The sequence below is a fragment of the Gambusia affinis genome, linkage group LG20 (genome assembly GCF_019740435.1).
Source record: "Gambusia affinis linkage group LG20, SWU_Gaff_1.0, whole genome shotgun sequence".
NCBI classification, from domain to species: domain Eukaryota; kingdom Metazoa; phylum Chordata; class Actinopteri; order Cyprinodontiformes; family Poeciliidae; genus Gambusia; species Gambusia affinis.
In genome coordinates this window covers 13,896,763-13,913,563 of record NC_057887.1, presented here as the reverse complement: position 1 = coordinate 13,913,563, position 16,801 = coordinate 13,896,763, and the positions used below count along the sequence as shown (strand labels likewise).

The following is a 16,801-nucleotide window of genomic DNA, read 5'->3' as shown; positions in this document are numbered from 1 at the left end:
AATAAAATTTACAACATGGGAGAGTTAACTGTGTTTATGGGCAGTATTTCTTCCATTACATCCTGTCTGACCAACTTCTTCAACTCTCCCCTGCTTACTGGTTTTGCACAGATGTCCAGCTTTTGTAGTCTGGGTGATGGAGCACCTCTTGCATTTTTATTGCAGCTTTCCACTTTTGCAAAACCTGGTGAAACTTGCTCTGTCAGTTTTGTTCCAGTGCAGTACACAAAATCGTTCTAAATTATTTCATACTACAAGAGTCGACAATAAAAACAAAAGATTTAAAATTAACAGTAACAATTTTAAATCTTATATCAACATTCATTGACAATATATTGAATATGAATAAGCCTAAAACTAGTAGAAATAAGTAGAAATACAGAAAACCAATTGTTGAAAACTTATTTTTCACGTTGTATTTATGTTTGTGTAATTTCATGCAAGGAAATTGCGACCTCTACATATGCACTCAGATAGTAAGCCTGTTCAGGGAAAGACTGGTAGTGGCTTTATCCTCCACCGGGGGACTTTTGTGCTCTCTCCTCATTGCATTAAACTGCTGTGTGAGCAAAGTACAGAAAATCACACTGGTTATTCTGTCTCCCCTATCTTCAAGGGTGGTACAATAGCAGAAATTCACCAGCACAGAGGATACAACGAACCTAGACATTTTCATCTTTACCTGACACAAACTCATGTGTTTCCAGCTAGAAAACATGCATCTCTCTACTCTCTCCATTATTTACGCCTGTATCACTTTGTGGCATCACTTACCCTCCATGATGCATGGAGGGTGAGTATATATATATATATATATATATATATATATATATATATATATATATATATATATATATATATATATATATATATATATATATATATATATTTATTCTTCAACTTTAACTTATGCTACGTTTCCCTTGAACATAGATAAGTGACTGTTGTTGAAACGATGACATCTGAATATGTCAAAAACATATTCAGTGTGAAACCTTGGCATGCTTTGAAGCCACACAACCAACTGACCCTGCACTTGCACTACTTCAGTACTCACTGTTGCACTCATTTCTTACATCCTTTCTCCAACACATTTCTTATCTCAGCATCTAGTGGTTGCTTATTTTGCATCGGTAGTTCATTCTAATTTCCATCCCCATGTGTATTTCTGTCTTATTTAAACAGCTAATTGTGCAATAATGCATTTTCTAATTAGGCAGCAAATTATTTATTTAATAATACCACTGTTACTTAAATATATCTTACATGGAACATGTCAGAGTGAGATTTCATGGAAATATTTATAAAGTTAAACATTATGAGTCAGTAATTGTCTTGTTTTTTGTCAGAATTCTGAAGCATGAGGAACCTACTGATGCCACCGCTCTGACTTGGCATTCAGCTGAGTTTGAACAGGTGGCAAACAAGTCATTCACTCTAACAAAGAGACAAACACAGAGTGCCGAGGAGTAAGAGCTGCCTCACAGCAGACATCTGGTCGCATGTCAGTTCTGTTGTCGGAAAGTGTGGTGCCATCGTGTTCATTTTTTATTCTGCTGCAAAGGCATCTGGGATGTTAAAAGCAATACTGCACCATCATAAAAGAGATTTAAAGCTACAGTAGGTAAACTTTATAAAAATATCCGTTTTACATATTTGCTAAAATCGTCACTATGTCCTGACAGTTTAAGAAGACATTGATAATTTGTGAAAAATACTAAGCTCCACTTCCTCCTCCCGTGAGCTTAAAAAATTTGGAGAAACACATTTCTCCCGCTCAGAAAAAACCAATCAGACCTGGGAGAAATTTTTCAGCACTTTGAATCATCCGATGCTCACACACTTCTCCTGTTCAGCTGGTAGAGCTGTAGAGGGAAGACTATAGTGCAAATTTTCAGGCTAAATGCATGCTTTTCTTAAAACCCGCTACTGCGACTACGAAGCCAAACAAGATCAGGTAGTGACTATGCATTAGCCATTTATTGCCTTGTTTCCGTTGACACTGGTTTGTCCACTTTGGTACGCTATTCCATTTTTTTCCATTACAAAAGTGGTCCATAAATCCATCCCGTACCACACTGGCCTGGTCAACACCAGTCCCTCGTTCTATGCTTAGCAACCACAAACATGTGTATGTTATTGAGATTTTTTTGTGACATGCCTTCATAAAAGAAGTAGAAGAAAATTCTTAGAGTTTCTCAGGTTTCACTCAATATAAACTGAACAGCGAGGAACAAACAGCGTTAGGAAGATCAAAGAGAGAGATATTAAGACTTTTAAAGTTTTTTATGGAATAATATCTCATATATTGAGCATCTCATGAACCACTACTTCATCCACAACCCTACACCAATCCAAGATGTAGCCATCCAACTAAACTGAAAAGCCGGGCATGTCGAAGCATAGAACTTAGACAGATAATCTACTCCACACTTTTACTATAACAGGATGTAAATGCATTCTTATATAAGTTTAGTTCTCTGTGTATCCATACCAACATGTAACAGCTTTAAAACATTTATTCTTTCACACTGCGGTTGAACCATTACACAGAAAATGGAAAAAAGGCATGGAATTAGATCTGGATCTGCAAATCATAACACATAGACAATGAAGAAATGTTTGAGAGGCAGTCACTTTAAAATTCTGACTCAAACATGAGGTTAGGATAAAGTGATAGAGCCAAGAGGCCCATGATGGCTCTGAAGGGGACAATCATAGCACAGGTTGAGGAATTGCTGACCTGACAACTAACAGGCCTGTGTGGAAGTGAGACAGTTTAACTTAGCTCAGGCTAAAGTTTAGTTTTTTGATGTGCAAAGCTAAACTACCCACAGGACTTACAGTTTTAGTTACAGCACATAGTGGTTCTACACCCTCACAATCTGACTAATTTGGAGCTGTAAACTGAAGGGTGAGCTAGTATTTTTAAAATGTTTTAGTTTTACATCATCTCATGAAGTTGTTGTCTCATCAAAAATATACCTGGAGTGTTGCTTTGATTCTTCTTTCATGCATGTTTGAGAAATCCTTTAATCTCCCGTAGTAGTCATTCAGCTGTACAAAACTCTTAGAGGGATTGAGCACTGCCCTCAAGGAACAGAATTACTTTAGTATGCTCTACTATGTGACTGGAAAACACATAATACTGCCCCTTTAAAGTCAAGATGCAGCAAAGTGTTTTTTTTTATTTTATTTTATTTTTGCACTTTTTTGCACTAGAAAAATATTTTTAACATGGTTCTTTAAACTTATACCCATTTGTTTTACTGAAAGGAGTTTAAACTGCAGGAGTGGCATAATTAAGAAATAATGTTGTAGCAGATTTAAAAATCATAATCTTTTTTTAAACCTGTGTAGAAAATGAAATCAACAATGGGTCACTGCTTAGTGACACCATGTTTGCCTTAGAACAGTGGTTCCCAATGAAACCACTCGATGGTTTGTAGTTTTGGTGCAACCTGAAGTGTGAAATAAACGTCAGTGGAGTTTGAAACAAAATATGTGTATAGGTTTATGTCTGGTTGAATGATGTCTGTGCCCAGTTAATTTTTTTTCCGTTTTTGGAGGAGATTTTATTGTAATCCATAGGGGGGCCCAGAAAATCTTTGGGAACCACCGCCTTAGAAGGACATTTTGGGTTATTTTTGAGTTTTGATTGTTTTTAAATTAAGTTCCTTTTCCACACTCATCTAAAATTGTTTTTGGATGTGATTTACGATAAGACCTTGACCTGATTATTTCTAAGGTGGCAAAGATGTTTTGGGTAATAAAAGAGGCAAGACATCATACTATACTTAATGCGTGTATATTTTTCATTCCACTCCAACTGGAACACTCATTATAGCTCATGAATAATAGAAAGCTTCAGGAGCTCCAGAGACAGACTTTAATGCAGTGAGTCAGTGTGTGTGGGCTAATAATGTTTGCATTTTTAAAGAATGTTTCTTATAGGAAAATGAAAAAAGGGCAGTGAAGCTGAAGGGCATTGATCTCCCTCTCAGTTAAGTGCTCTTTTATAGTGACCTCTGATTGCAAAATCAAACAAAGATTAGATAATGGCTTAAGATTAAGTTGGTTATACAAAACATGCAGTCAATTTTCACTGAAGATCAGCAGCTATTCTTTCACAGTGTGAGTGTGAGTACTACGCTGCCAAGATTGCTTCTTACATTGGACCCAGGTCATTTTTATCATCCAGCTACAACTAACACGCACAATTTATTTTCTCTGCATATGAATCGCAATGATCTTATTGTTTTTTGGTGTTACTCTTATTAGCACATAACCAACAGTACTAGTTGTTTCTTTAAAGAACATTCCCAAATTGTAATCACAAATATCAAAAGATGACTGCTTGTTACAGCCAAAGCAGTTCCTTTGAAGTTGATCCAGATTCTGAGCTTAATCCCTCTGACATTCCAAGAACCTAATTGCCAGATTGTTTATTCTGCAAGCAGTGCTTACTTTAATATGATGTGTTTAGCTTGGAATTGATGATTATCTTCAGATTAGTTACTTGCCTTATGGTTGTTTTTCTGGAGCTCGCAGGCGTGCAGCTGTATTTCTGCGATAGGTTAATGTCCCACTGCGTTCCCTTTTGCGTTCATGCTCTCTGTCACCTACTCTTTATCCCTTCCAGAGATGTACTCTAGGGCAGGTGCTGGTAATCAGCACTTTTCTCCTCAGGCATCCTGTGAGGACACTCTGAATTCAAATGGCCTTGTTTTGTATTTATGTATTTCGTTCCCCCTTGGGGCACTGCTAGACTGATACATAGAAATGGTGAACTGATGTGATATGTGCCACATAGCTTTCTCAGACGAGCAGCCTGAATCTTAAGCAAATGTGTCTGCTTTATGCAGCAGAAGTCATGAACTACAACGCAAGTGCTTGACATTTAATTTAAATTCTAAAAGAAAACGGATGGCAGATCCATACCAGGGCTGTTGCAGCTGATTTAAATACGAATTTTCTGAATTAATATTGATACTGACTTGCTGTTGGAGACTTTAGCATTAACGTGTTATTAAAAGAAACATCTGTTTGACTTACCTCATTTTTCTAATCCTGCATACATGCTGCAAAGTCATTTACCAAGCAAGTACAATAGCATAATAAATTTTAATCACTATAGTTATTCTGTGGCCAGCCACATCTCAGATGGAAAACACATTTTGCTTTAAAAGCATTAATTGGACGCTGGCTTTTAACTGGAAACATTAACAAACGGAGAAGAAAAATCTAAACTGAGGTCAGATTTGAGAGTGCTCAAGAGTTGATTACAATATGAGATAAGAATAAATAGCACATCTTATGTTGCAACCAAGCACTGGTCCTCACAACAGAAATTAATACCAACTAGAACTGCAAGAACTAATAAAAGGGGTTCATCACTTTCTTAGCAAGTCCAGAGTTTTCAAGGTCCCTTCTGATGTAGTTCACTTCCCATTACCACCACTGAGCAAACATGCCTTAATAAAACAATGCACCTCCTATTTACCCAAAGCTCCGCCTACTGGCTAACTTTGGATGTTATTAACATCCAAAGTTACCAGGTACCAGTAACTTTGGATATAGTTTGTCTTATTAGGTACACTGCTTTAAAATTATCCTCCTGTATATCTTAATATTTCTGATATATGGCCATCCTGCTTGGTAGTATAATAACCTATTTTTTCTTATATTTTAATGAGTAGTAAGACATTTTTGTGAAATGGTAGTGGCACACTCACAGAACATAGGTTCTTTGGGAAAAATAGCAAGTAAAGCTAAATACTCACAGCTTTTTGTCAGCATTCCTGTATCTCCGCAAGTTTGAACCCTGAATAAAATGGTAAACAAACTTGCATCTGCTAAGAAAAACTGTGAGATGAATCCTTCTTGATGTTTTTTTTTTTTTTTTTCAGGTATCATTCGTCTCAGTGAGGGTTTGCATGATCGGTACCCGGTGGAGGACTATCTTGACCTGTTTGATCAGGCTGCTTACCAAATCCAGGGTGAGCTAATTGCAAACACCAGCGGATCACCCAGGCACCCAAACATCATCATAGGTAAGTCACATCATCTGTTAACTTTACAAGCCAATACCTACATCATAATTGGTAGACAAATTCTTAAACTGTAAAATTGATTGAAAATAGTTTGTCAGTGTAGTTGCTTGCAAAATTTGAAAATAATGGAACAGAACCAAGAACATAAAAAAACTGATGCTTTTAGGGTTATTTCACCATAAAGTAAGGTTGAGTAGAAAAACATAAACTGGTCACTGACATAAAGGTAATAGCGAAAAATGAATGTTATGTTGTCACACTGCATTCAGGGCAAAAACAAACATGAAAAGGACATTCGACAATGTGAAGCAAAATTCTCATCTGGATAAACAAAAGATTTGAATGAAAAGTCTTCTATGCTCTGAAAACAAATCCAGTGGGTTATTAAAAAATATTTTTTGTACAGATCACTAATTATAATATATTTGACAAGTTTTTATTTATTTGTTTGTCAGATTAACTGACACTAGAAATGTAAGAAAAGCTAACTTCTTTATTTCTTAAATTTTAAAAGAGCCCTTGTATTTAGCTGTGTGGGTTAAAAGTGGTATAACATGATGCATTGCATCCTTCAGTATTGCCAGCCCCCCAAAAATAAGTGTGCCCTTTCTTAGTTGCTATTTTCTAGTATCAATCTCTGGACTCATACTGCAATAAAAGGGGGTTTTCACATCTTCATACCAAGGTTGATACTGCATGTGACAACTTAACTCCAAAATATTGCATTTATCCAGACTTATTCCAATCAAATTCCATGTTCCAATATCTGTAAAGCTATGACCTGTTTCTGATATCTCTTTAAGAACTCTGGTACAAGAAGATGAAGGAACTCAAAAGAGGGTTTTACTATTTTCAAAACAGAAATTACATGATCACATTTTAAACTGTCTATTTATCATTATATACATTTATATACTACTGTCCTCATTCTTTGTACTTCCTAAGGATTATAGATTCTTACTTTGACTCAGCTTCCTAAACAGCTGCCAAAATTTCTAAATCAAGTCTTTTCTATGATAGATAGAAGTCAAGAGGAAGAAAAGGAACAAATTTGCTGTACTGCATTTAGCCTTCCTGTTATCTTCAGAAAAAGTATTGCTCTTTCACTCTCTTGTAGCCTAACAATCAGTTCTCTTTTAAATAACTTATTTTCTGTGTTTCTTCTGATTTATTTGTAAATACCTCACTGAAATTATAATAGACAACTTTGATTCATCTACCCTCCGGACTTTGGTCGGTAAAAGGGAACATTTTTTGATTTTCCACGTGCCGGTCACAGATCGCGGCAGATTGACAGTCATCAGTTAGTTTCTACTGTAGCTGCATCTTTATAGTTTCAGATCTTCCAGCGTATGAAAGCTTGTCAAAACTGCCGACTTGCTTTTGATTCTGCTCTCGACCTTGACACAAAGAGATTTTTATACAAAAGGACAATGAGAAAAAAAAGACACATCTCGCTAATTTAAATAGCAAAATGTTTTGTTCTTTTATGAATTTGCATAAACAAATGCAATCAAGAGTCAGTCTGCCTGGAGTATAATTAAATCATGCTGGATGCTGAGCATCAAAATACATCTATTCAGTTTCAGAGAGGTTTGTTAATAGTTGACCTTTTTAAGCCCCTTGTTATCTACAGCAAGATTGCTCTGTGCTCTTTGTGTGATATAAAAAGCCAACCAATTTGCATTAAACTTCAAATCTTGATCTCTGATGAAGCGTAAACCAGATACAAACATCCTGCTTCTCACTGTGTTTAAGCAAACTAAACATGAGCTATAAACTCTGCAAATCAAGTGCCAGGAAGCTGCTTATCACTTTCGGTCTACTCATCAGTCTATTGCGCAACAAGCATCTTAAAAATGGTTTGTCAGCAGAGATCTGAGGGTACAACATACAAATGACAGCACGCCACACGACGCCTTAAACACTGCTAATCAGATTCACAGGAAGTTTTCGTACCACAAACATTTCCTGCTAAGCTTAATCTTCTACCTTCCTGTTTATTTCCTTGTCAGAACATCGCTCCGTGTCGCCGCCAGCTCCCCTCCCTCGCTTACTTCATATTAGTTACTCAGGTCATGTAGCAGCTCTCTGATATGTGTGTGAAAGTGCCCCAGCAGTATCCTGCACCGCCAGTCAAGCTGCACCCAGGAGCGTTTTTGGCATTTGTCAGCGTCCTGCAACTTCACTTGTAATCTTATATTTCAGAGGCTGCAGGTAGTGAGGCTGCTCTGCAGGAGCCACTTCAGCAAAGGAGTGTAATTTTTTTTTTTCTTTTTAAAAGAGAGCCGGTGACTCAGCTCTAAAGAGACCCTCTAACATCTTTCTAATGCTAGACGTCCATCTGCCTCAGTTAGCCACTTCACTGGAGTGCTTTATAAAGAAATCGTTGTTTTTTTTTAATATCCACAGCAGGGTGGAGAAGCCTACAAACCTCCTTCCTCTATCAGCATATCCTGTTTCCAGCTTCACTGCTCCTATCTGTCCCTGCCTTTTCCCATCGTCCAAACACTGTGTCAAAGAAACGACTCAGCTGGGAAGGAAAACTGATTTAACGTTTCGACAATAGCCTTTTCACACTGCACTGAGTTGAGCCCAGCGTGCTGTGCTGTTTTGTTTCCCTCTTTAAATAAGTAATCCTTGTAACATGGAGGGGGAGCGTGCCAAAAGCCCACTCGGTATTCACTCAGTGCTCCGGGAGAGCCCAGCAAGGTGCAGGCCTCCGGCCAGGATCTTTGCTCTTCGATTCTCCTCCGCCAATGGTCAGGTTGGGGAACCACAGGAACGACGGTCTGGCTCCTTCACTTGTTTACCCGGAGCAAAATAAACCCTCTTTAGCTGACACGGGGTCCTTTAAATAGACAAGATCACAGTCTGTATCATTTCAGACATAACAGCATTAGTACCGATCCAGTTTCACATTCACCGTTGTCAGCATAGAAAATAGGTTTCTTTTTCTGAGGGAGAAAAAGAGAGAGAGAGAGATAAGGCTTCACTTAGCAGATAACAGCATAATGAAGGCACAGACAGTCTAATGAATCCTGAATATATTTCTCAGTGCTGCCTGATAAAGTTGCTTGGCTCAAATTGTTTGAGAAAGGATGTCGTTTGACTTGACATGAGAATCACGAGTGTCACTGTGTTGACAGCAGTCAGGTTGCAGTTTCTCTTTACCACCAAAGATGCAGTTATGATGCCTAACTTGTTTGCTTGTGTGCTCATACAAACATAATACTAGAGCAAAGAGAATTTTTAGTGTTTGCTATTTGCAGGTTTAATTTAAAGGAGTACAATGAGGAAAACAAGTATTTGAACACCCTGCGACTTTGCAAATCCCGCTTAAGTGTCACAGAGGGGCCTGAAATTTTCATCTTAGGTCCATGTCCACTGTGGGAGACATACTCTAAAAATAATGAAAAATCCGGAAATCACAATGTATGGTTTTACAACGTATGTTTTTATAAATAACTTATTTGTGTGTTACTGCAGTATTTGAACACTTGAGAAAATAAATGTTAATATTTGGTACAATAGCCTTTGTTTGCAATTACACATGCTTATTTTCCTCACTGTATAAGGAACTTGTTCAAAGTTAGTGTTTCATATGCGGTCCTTGATTTCTGAGGGGAAAAAAAGCATGTTCAATGTATTTAATTTGGATTTTTTTTGTTACAGACAAAGTACTGTGAACTATAAGGGCAAGGATTCATGGTTCTGACTTTTTTTTCCCCAGTAAAAATCTGAAAAGTACACACACACGTTCACAACAGATACATACTGCTTAGTAGGACCTTTCACTGATTGGAAATGTTTGGATTTCTTAGTTTAGTATCACCAAACAGGCCTGGTTATGTTGAAAACGGTCCAGTTCTGCTCCCAATTCAAATTCTCCGCACATCTCTGGTTGTAAATTAGAATACCTGTTACACTGCCTTCAATTGGCTTTGAAATGCAAGGCTTGTTCTGAATGTCTCTTAATTTACATGAATTATAACTCCTCAACCATCAAAACAATAAAGAAAAGAAAACTCCCATCAGTCATTAGCATATTCTTCTGAATGCATTCATGCACCATACTCTTTGAAAACATGGACATGTAGTATGTAACTGTTACATATTTTCTGCTGAGGCTGAGCTCTTACCTAAACAGATACAGTATGTGTCGTGGAAAAAAAAAATTAAAATTTCCAAGCACTGTTCAGGTAAAATCACTCAATAAGGTTTATTCATGAATTGTGCACAACTCAGAGAGCTCACAGGACAATCAATAACGAAGTAAATCTAAACGGAAACCTCTGCCAAGCAGAGACAACACATGAGTTTTATATAAAAGGGATAAGAGATCCAAAGCATGGGAAACAGACCGGTTCCCATGCAGTTGTGAAAAACAACGTCCAACCTTGTGCATGTAACCCAAATAGTTTTAACTTGGTGGGAATATACAAGAACTTAGAATTAACATATAGCAATACAACTAGCAGGTGTGACCTTATTGTAATTTTTCCACATCATATGTTAAAAATATTTTTCTTTTCTTCCAATTTAAAATAGTGAAGTAGAGAAACCTTATTAGTGATATTTATGTTTCATGTATCCACAGCTTTACGTCCAAATAACCTTTGAAGCAGAAATGACGGAACATAAAGGCTATATCCACTGTAACTTAACTGACATCTGCATTTAATACGGCCTGCTTGAACCTCTTTAAAACATGCGGTTGGTTTAATTTCACAACAAAAACAACCATATGCAGCACAGAGACCTAAAGGGTGGAGCAAGCCACAGCAAGTTTGGAATTATTTCTTAAAAGAAAATCCCTAGAAACGTAAACATGAGCTGTGAGACTCTGAAACTATAATAAAAGTAGCAGAAGCGTGTTTCCATATGTGTTTTGCTTTAAAGCGCAGCACCGTTTTTTTAAGACTCTGATTGCGCTCGTCTTCATTTTGACCACATTTGGTGTATTCTTGCAGGAGAAGCGAGTGCCTCCACCATGTGGGATAACAACGCCTGGGTGTATTTCTATGACAACACCACAGAGGGAGAGCCGCCGTTTCTCATCCAGGACTTCATCCATGCCCTACAGCCAGAGGCTCGCTTCATCATTATGCTCAGGGATCCAGTGGAAAGGTTGGAAGAATTTCTACCACACTGCCCTCAATTAGCTCTGAAATGCCTGTAATGATGCAGCTCTAAAATATGTCCCTATCACAGCTGTTTACCCTGCTGACACAGAGATGCTTCACCACTTTATGGGAAACAAGAGCTCTGGCTGTTATGAAGGATGTGTTGGGTTTTTACTGGGGCAGCCTGTCATATAAGTTGTTTTGTGACACATTTATTAAACCTGTGCAAAGCTTCCTCCTGAGAGCCTGACACTCATTTTAAACGTGGCCTTCTTGACTTATTTGCTTATTTCTTCTCACTAAAGAACATCATGTTTGTTGTCCACACTTGTGTTAAAGAATTGCATAGGTAATTAATTGAAGAACATTTCCAGGATTAAAGGACTAATGTCTCGGCCAGATCTAGAGAAACTCATCCATGTGTTTATCTTCAGTCGCATTGATTATTGCAACAGCGTCTTCAGAGGTCTGCTCAACAAATCAATCAAACAGCTACAGCTGATCCAGAATGCTGCTGCTCACGTTCTCACTAAAACCAGGAAGATAGAGCACATAACACCAGTCATAAAGTCCCTACACTGGCTCCCTATAGTTCAAAGAATAGACTTTAAAATACTGTTGTTGGTTTAAAAAAAATCACTGAATGGTTTAGCACCACAATGCATTAACGATCTTCTGTTATTGTATCAACCTTCCAGAACCTCTCAGGTCTTCTGGTTCTGGTCTGCTCTGCATCCCCAGAACCAGAACCAAACGAGGAGAAGCGGCATTTAGCATCTATGCACCACAAATTTGGAACAAACTTCCAGAAAACTGTAAAACAGCTGAAACACTCACTTCCTTTAAATCTAAGAATCCACCTGTTTAGGATTGTATTTGAAACGTAATCAATTACAAATTTATTGATGGAACTTTACTTAATGTTGATTCTATGTTGCATAGAATTTCTGTGTTTGATATGATGTAAAGCACTTTGAAATGCTTTGCTGCTGAAATGTGCTATACAAATAAAATTTGATTTATTTTTCATTTGATTAATCAAGCTGTTTGTGTTTATTATGAAGTAAAGAAGACAAACAAGATTGCTATTACTACTAAAAACAATAATGATCATTATGGTTAATGTCATTATGACCTGCCCTGGGTGTGACCTGCCTCTCTCCTAATGGCCACTGCATATAGGCACTATTCTCCATGACCCTGCAAAAAAAAATAAATAAAAAAAATAAATAAAGCAGTATTCACTGTGGATGTATTATTTACTTTTTAAAATTTTTGTAGTAACATTACAATATATACATAATAAAATAACTGAAAAAGTAAATCAATGAACAAGTGACATCAAATTAGAATTTCTGTTGCTACTTAAAAAATGATTTGTTTTAAGCAGGGTGTCATGTCAAACTCATTTTTACTTTTGGGTCTTATCACGATCATGAATGTCCTCAAAGGGCCGGTTATGTCAGAATGTATTGACAAAACCTGTTAAGATTTAATGAATCACAGCATGCCTATCTTGGAATGTTTCACAGATCAATGTTTTTATGTTGCCATATGACACATCAAGTTTTAAACAAAACACCTAAGTGAACAACATGCTAGAATAAATTGGGTGTTTACCACGATGAGTTCACTAACTGGGAAGAACATGATTTCTGAGTTTATGAGAAATAGTTGATTCTGGTCACCAGTTCAGTGTTTAACAAAATAGCTTTTTATTATAGAAAGATATTCTGGAGGCATTTCTTTCTAGGATCCTCACACTTTTGCATTGTTTGCAGCCTTCTAAGAATGTGGAGCAAAAAGAAAGATTACTCTTTAATGCATATAAAAAACATACATTCAATCGAAATCCATTTGCCTTTAGCTGGGAATTTCACAAACCTGAAAAGGAAATGTTAACAGTGCTTCTTTGTTTTCTTCTAGGCTTTACTCTGACTACCTGTACTTTGGAATCGCCAATAAGTCTGTGGAGGATTTCCATGAGAAGGTGTCAGAGTCCCTGCAGCTATTCGAGGGGTGCCTTATGGAATACACAATGCGCTCCTGTGTGTACAACACCACTGTCAACAACGCAATGCCAGTGAGTGGTCCCTCCTTCCTCCTTTTGTCTGGCAGGCCTCCTTTAAAGTGAAATTTAGTCACCAGTTTATAAGATGGTGGGAAAAGACAAGTAGCAAAGGCCTGAAGAAGGAAAGAAGGAGGGCAATCCGCACTTCATTAGCACATGTTAAAGGACCTTCATAAAAGAAAGCGTAGCCTCTCTAGCTGCAACAAAACTTAGTTCGGCAAAGCTATGAACCTCCTTAAGACCATCAGACTAAATCTTTAGAGTCAGCTAGTTCAGAGCCCCTGTATTAGGATCCTGGCCAGCTTTTCCCACAGTGCTCTGGAGCTGACTAGGTTAGAGGAGGAGAAGCAGTCTCGTCAGTCCTTTTTTTTGGCTCCACACAGAAACTGTCTGGTATTTAGAGGTCCTGCTCTCCAGCTGCCTCCAACAAGCTTGGTGACCCTGTGAGGGCAATGCCTGCTCTCTGCAGCTGTTCTCAAAGTCTGTCCATTGATATCAGAGTTATTAATGCATGTTGAAAATAACTACAGCTGTTTGCGCTGTGGTGTCAGATTAATAAAAAGATAAATGTCAGCAAGGCACCTGAAGTTGCCTAAAACTAAAGTGAGTAGGAAGTTTTAGGAAGTCAAATTACTGGTTTAGACATATTCAGTGACTTGGATATACAATACTGAAATGGGGTTCATATATCAAACATTCTCACAGAGTTTGTGAAAAGGTAAGTTGGTCTCTTCAAAATCAGTCTGAAGGATAAAATCTTTAACTTTCCTTTGTACAAGTTTTTGCTCTGTAAAATAACCACAATGTGATTTCTGTGTTCAGTGACTCCTAAAAATGTAAACAGTCTGGTAAAATGTTGTAATCAGCCTGATATTTTTTCACATATTGCTCAACATTTCTCCTGTAAAGTTAGACTAGTAAACAAATTAGTGTGAGGATCAAAAATGAAACAAAAGGATGCTATAAACAAAATAACCACCCTTTGACTACAACTTTTGAGTGACCTTTTGATTTGATGTCAACATTTAGTTTTCTTTCTTGCATACTCTACGTCAATTATATTGTGTATGAGACCTGAAATAGGCCCCTATTCATATTACCATCTATCAAGCCATAGTTTGCAAAAACGAAAAAGAACAATATTATTGAATGGTCAACATGTTTCAGTAAAGAATAGCCTACAAAAAACGTTAGAGTATTATATCTTGAATCAATGGTAAAAATTATTCAACACTTTACCTAAAAGCTGTGACTAAAATTATTAGGAGTTATAGATATGTTCCATAATAAATTAGGTTATTTATCGAATCACTAAAATCTACTTTAAATTGCTTAGTAAGTTAAAGAAACACACAAACAAAAATATCCCAAAAATAAATTTTAAAGGACTATTTCATTATGTGAGAACAAACATTCAAAATATCATTATTTTTAAAACATTCCAACATTTATTAGTTACTTCTAATCAAACAATAATAATAACAGGCAACCTGTGGGAGTAGATTTTTGAGTTTCTTGCCAATGTTTTGTTTCTGTTTATAACATTATAACCCATATAAAACATTATGTCTCACAACTCCCCAAAATAAATATGTGCACCTACTCCCGAGATCATACACTGGATTCACATGTGGGGAGCAAAGAAAGCTTTGAAAATATTTTCCTTCTTCTCTTAAAGAAGAGGCTGCATGCGCCACTTTGTTCCTCTTCAAAGAAAGCAATATCTTAAACCGAACTAGATGATCTAAGGTTGCTTCTCTTGTTTTGTTCCCAACAGGTGAGACTGCAAGTTGGCCTTTATATCGTATACCTAATTGACTGGCTGACTGTCTTCAGCAGAGAACAGATTCTGGTCCTGAGACTGGAAGACCATGCCTTCGACAGGAAAGAGACAATGCATAAAGTTTTTGATTTTCTTAATCTTGGTAAGTATGACTTAATGATTTTGGACAGTCTTCTTAAAATTTACGTTGACGGGGCCTCACTGTTTGGTGTGTCTGAGCTTTAGCTTTTGCCAAAAAAAAAAAAAAAGAAAAGACAAGGGAAAAGAAAAAAAGGGGTAAAACCATCATGGGAGAGACATACCCTCAAAACTGGTAGTTGTAGTGAAAGATGGTATTGACTTATTTGGTTATTAATTTAAAACAACGTTTCCTTTTCTGCCTAATTGAAATTTTTTATGAATTATTCTGTGTTTGTCTATTATATTTAATTCAAATAAAATCTTGGGTTGCAACCTTACAAAATGGGAACAACATTAAATGTTTTTTATACTTTTGCAAGGAGCATTGTGTGTTCAATTAGATTTTTTTCTATGAGGTGTCATTTCTTACTGTCAAGTGGCATTCCTTTATTACTGGGTGCAGGAAGAAGTGAAGTGACAGAGTTATTTGTGTGTTTTACAGGGCCATTGTCAAAAGAAATAGAATCACAAATCACAAGAAGCCCAGCATCAAACACCAGGAGACCAGCTGACAAGAACCTGGGACCCATGCTGCCTATAACTAAAGAAATTCTGCAGGACTTCTACAAACCATTTAATGAGAAACTAGCAAAAGTGCTGCAAAAAGAGTCCTTCCGCTGGGAAAATAATTCCGAACTCTAAACGAACTTCTCTCAACAAGAAGAAGGAAGAATGCAGAGTCCCATTTTTGGGTTTATCCCTTTTAAGTGCCCATAGGAAAATCAAAGTATTTTAATGTAAATTATTTTTAAGTTATAAGAGCAGAGATGAATCAAAGATAGAAAATAACAGCACAAGTAAGTGTGGTGTTTTTGTGTGATTGTGTGCGAAAGAGAAGGAATGATAGACTGTAAGTGATGCTGGGAGATCTTCGCTGCTGCGTTTTGTGTCCAGACATATAAAATTAAATTGTGAATTTCAAATATGGTACATAAGGTCTCATCTTTTTTTGTCTTTATTGGTTTGATCAACGCAAACAACATTAAGACAGAACTAAAAATCTATATAAGTTTCAGTTTGGTATTCCAGTCAGAGTTTTGTGTGAACACTGATGAGAACAGCCAAACAGAGCTGACTACTAAAACAACAGCACCCTCTTCTGTAACCTGTATGCCACTACAATAAAAGAACAGCTGAGAGTCTGAGACTTCTAATAAATACTTATATTCACTCGCTATTTCGACTTATCTAAGCCAGAGTGCATCTTGGAGAGGTTGCTAGCCCTTGCCATACCTAAGAGCAATTTAAACCAAATAAAACATATATTCAATATTTTGATTGTTCAGCTTAAGAACACTAGCTACCACAGCAAACCTGTTGAATAAAGAATCACTTAAACAGAACTCATCTGACAATACAAGTTTCTGTTTCTCAAACAGAAACTAAAAATCAAGAAAAGTGTAACATCATGCTGTGCTTTGGCTTTTTGCACTATAAGCTTGCCAGTTGATGGTTTAAGTTATTTCAGAAAACTGGTTGACCATAGGTTGATTTAATGCTTCAGACATTTACTTACATTGGATTCTCCTGGGAGCAATGTACTAAATCAGGACAGATTCAGAGAAAGGTTCAATGGAAATGTTTAGAA

The 16,801-nt window shown here is 36.9% G+C and overlaps 1 protein-coding gene across 1 annotated transcript in view; it reads left to right on the top strand.

Moving 5' to 3' along the window:
- Positions 1–16,136, top strand: part of LOC122823780 (carbohydrate sulfotransferase 15-like) — a 40,081-nt gene extending 23,945 nt beyond the window's left edge. Inside the window, exons 4-8 of the mRNA XM_044103757.1 lie at positions 5,910–6,053; positions 11,027–11,183; positions 13,106–13,262; positions 15,028–15,175; positions 15,656–16,136. Of these exons, the coding sequence (XP_043959692.1) occupies positions 5,910–6,053; positions 11,027–11,183; positions 13,106–13,262; positions 15,028–15,175; positions 15,656–15,855 (806 nt within the window). The 3' untranslated portion in view covers positions 15,856–16,136. The remainder of the gene's footprint in view (positions 1–5,909; positions 6,054–11,026; positions 11,184–13,105; positions 13,263–15,027; positions 15,176–15,655) is intronic.
- The last annotated feature ends 665 nt before the right edge of the window (positions 16,137–16,801 follow it).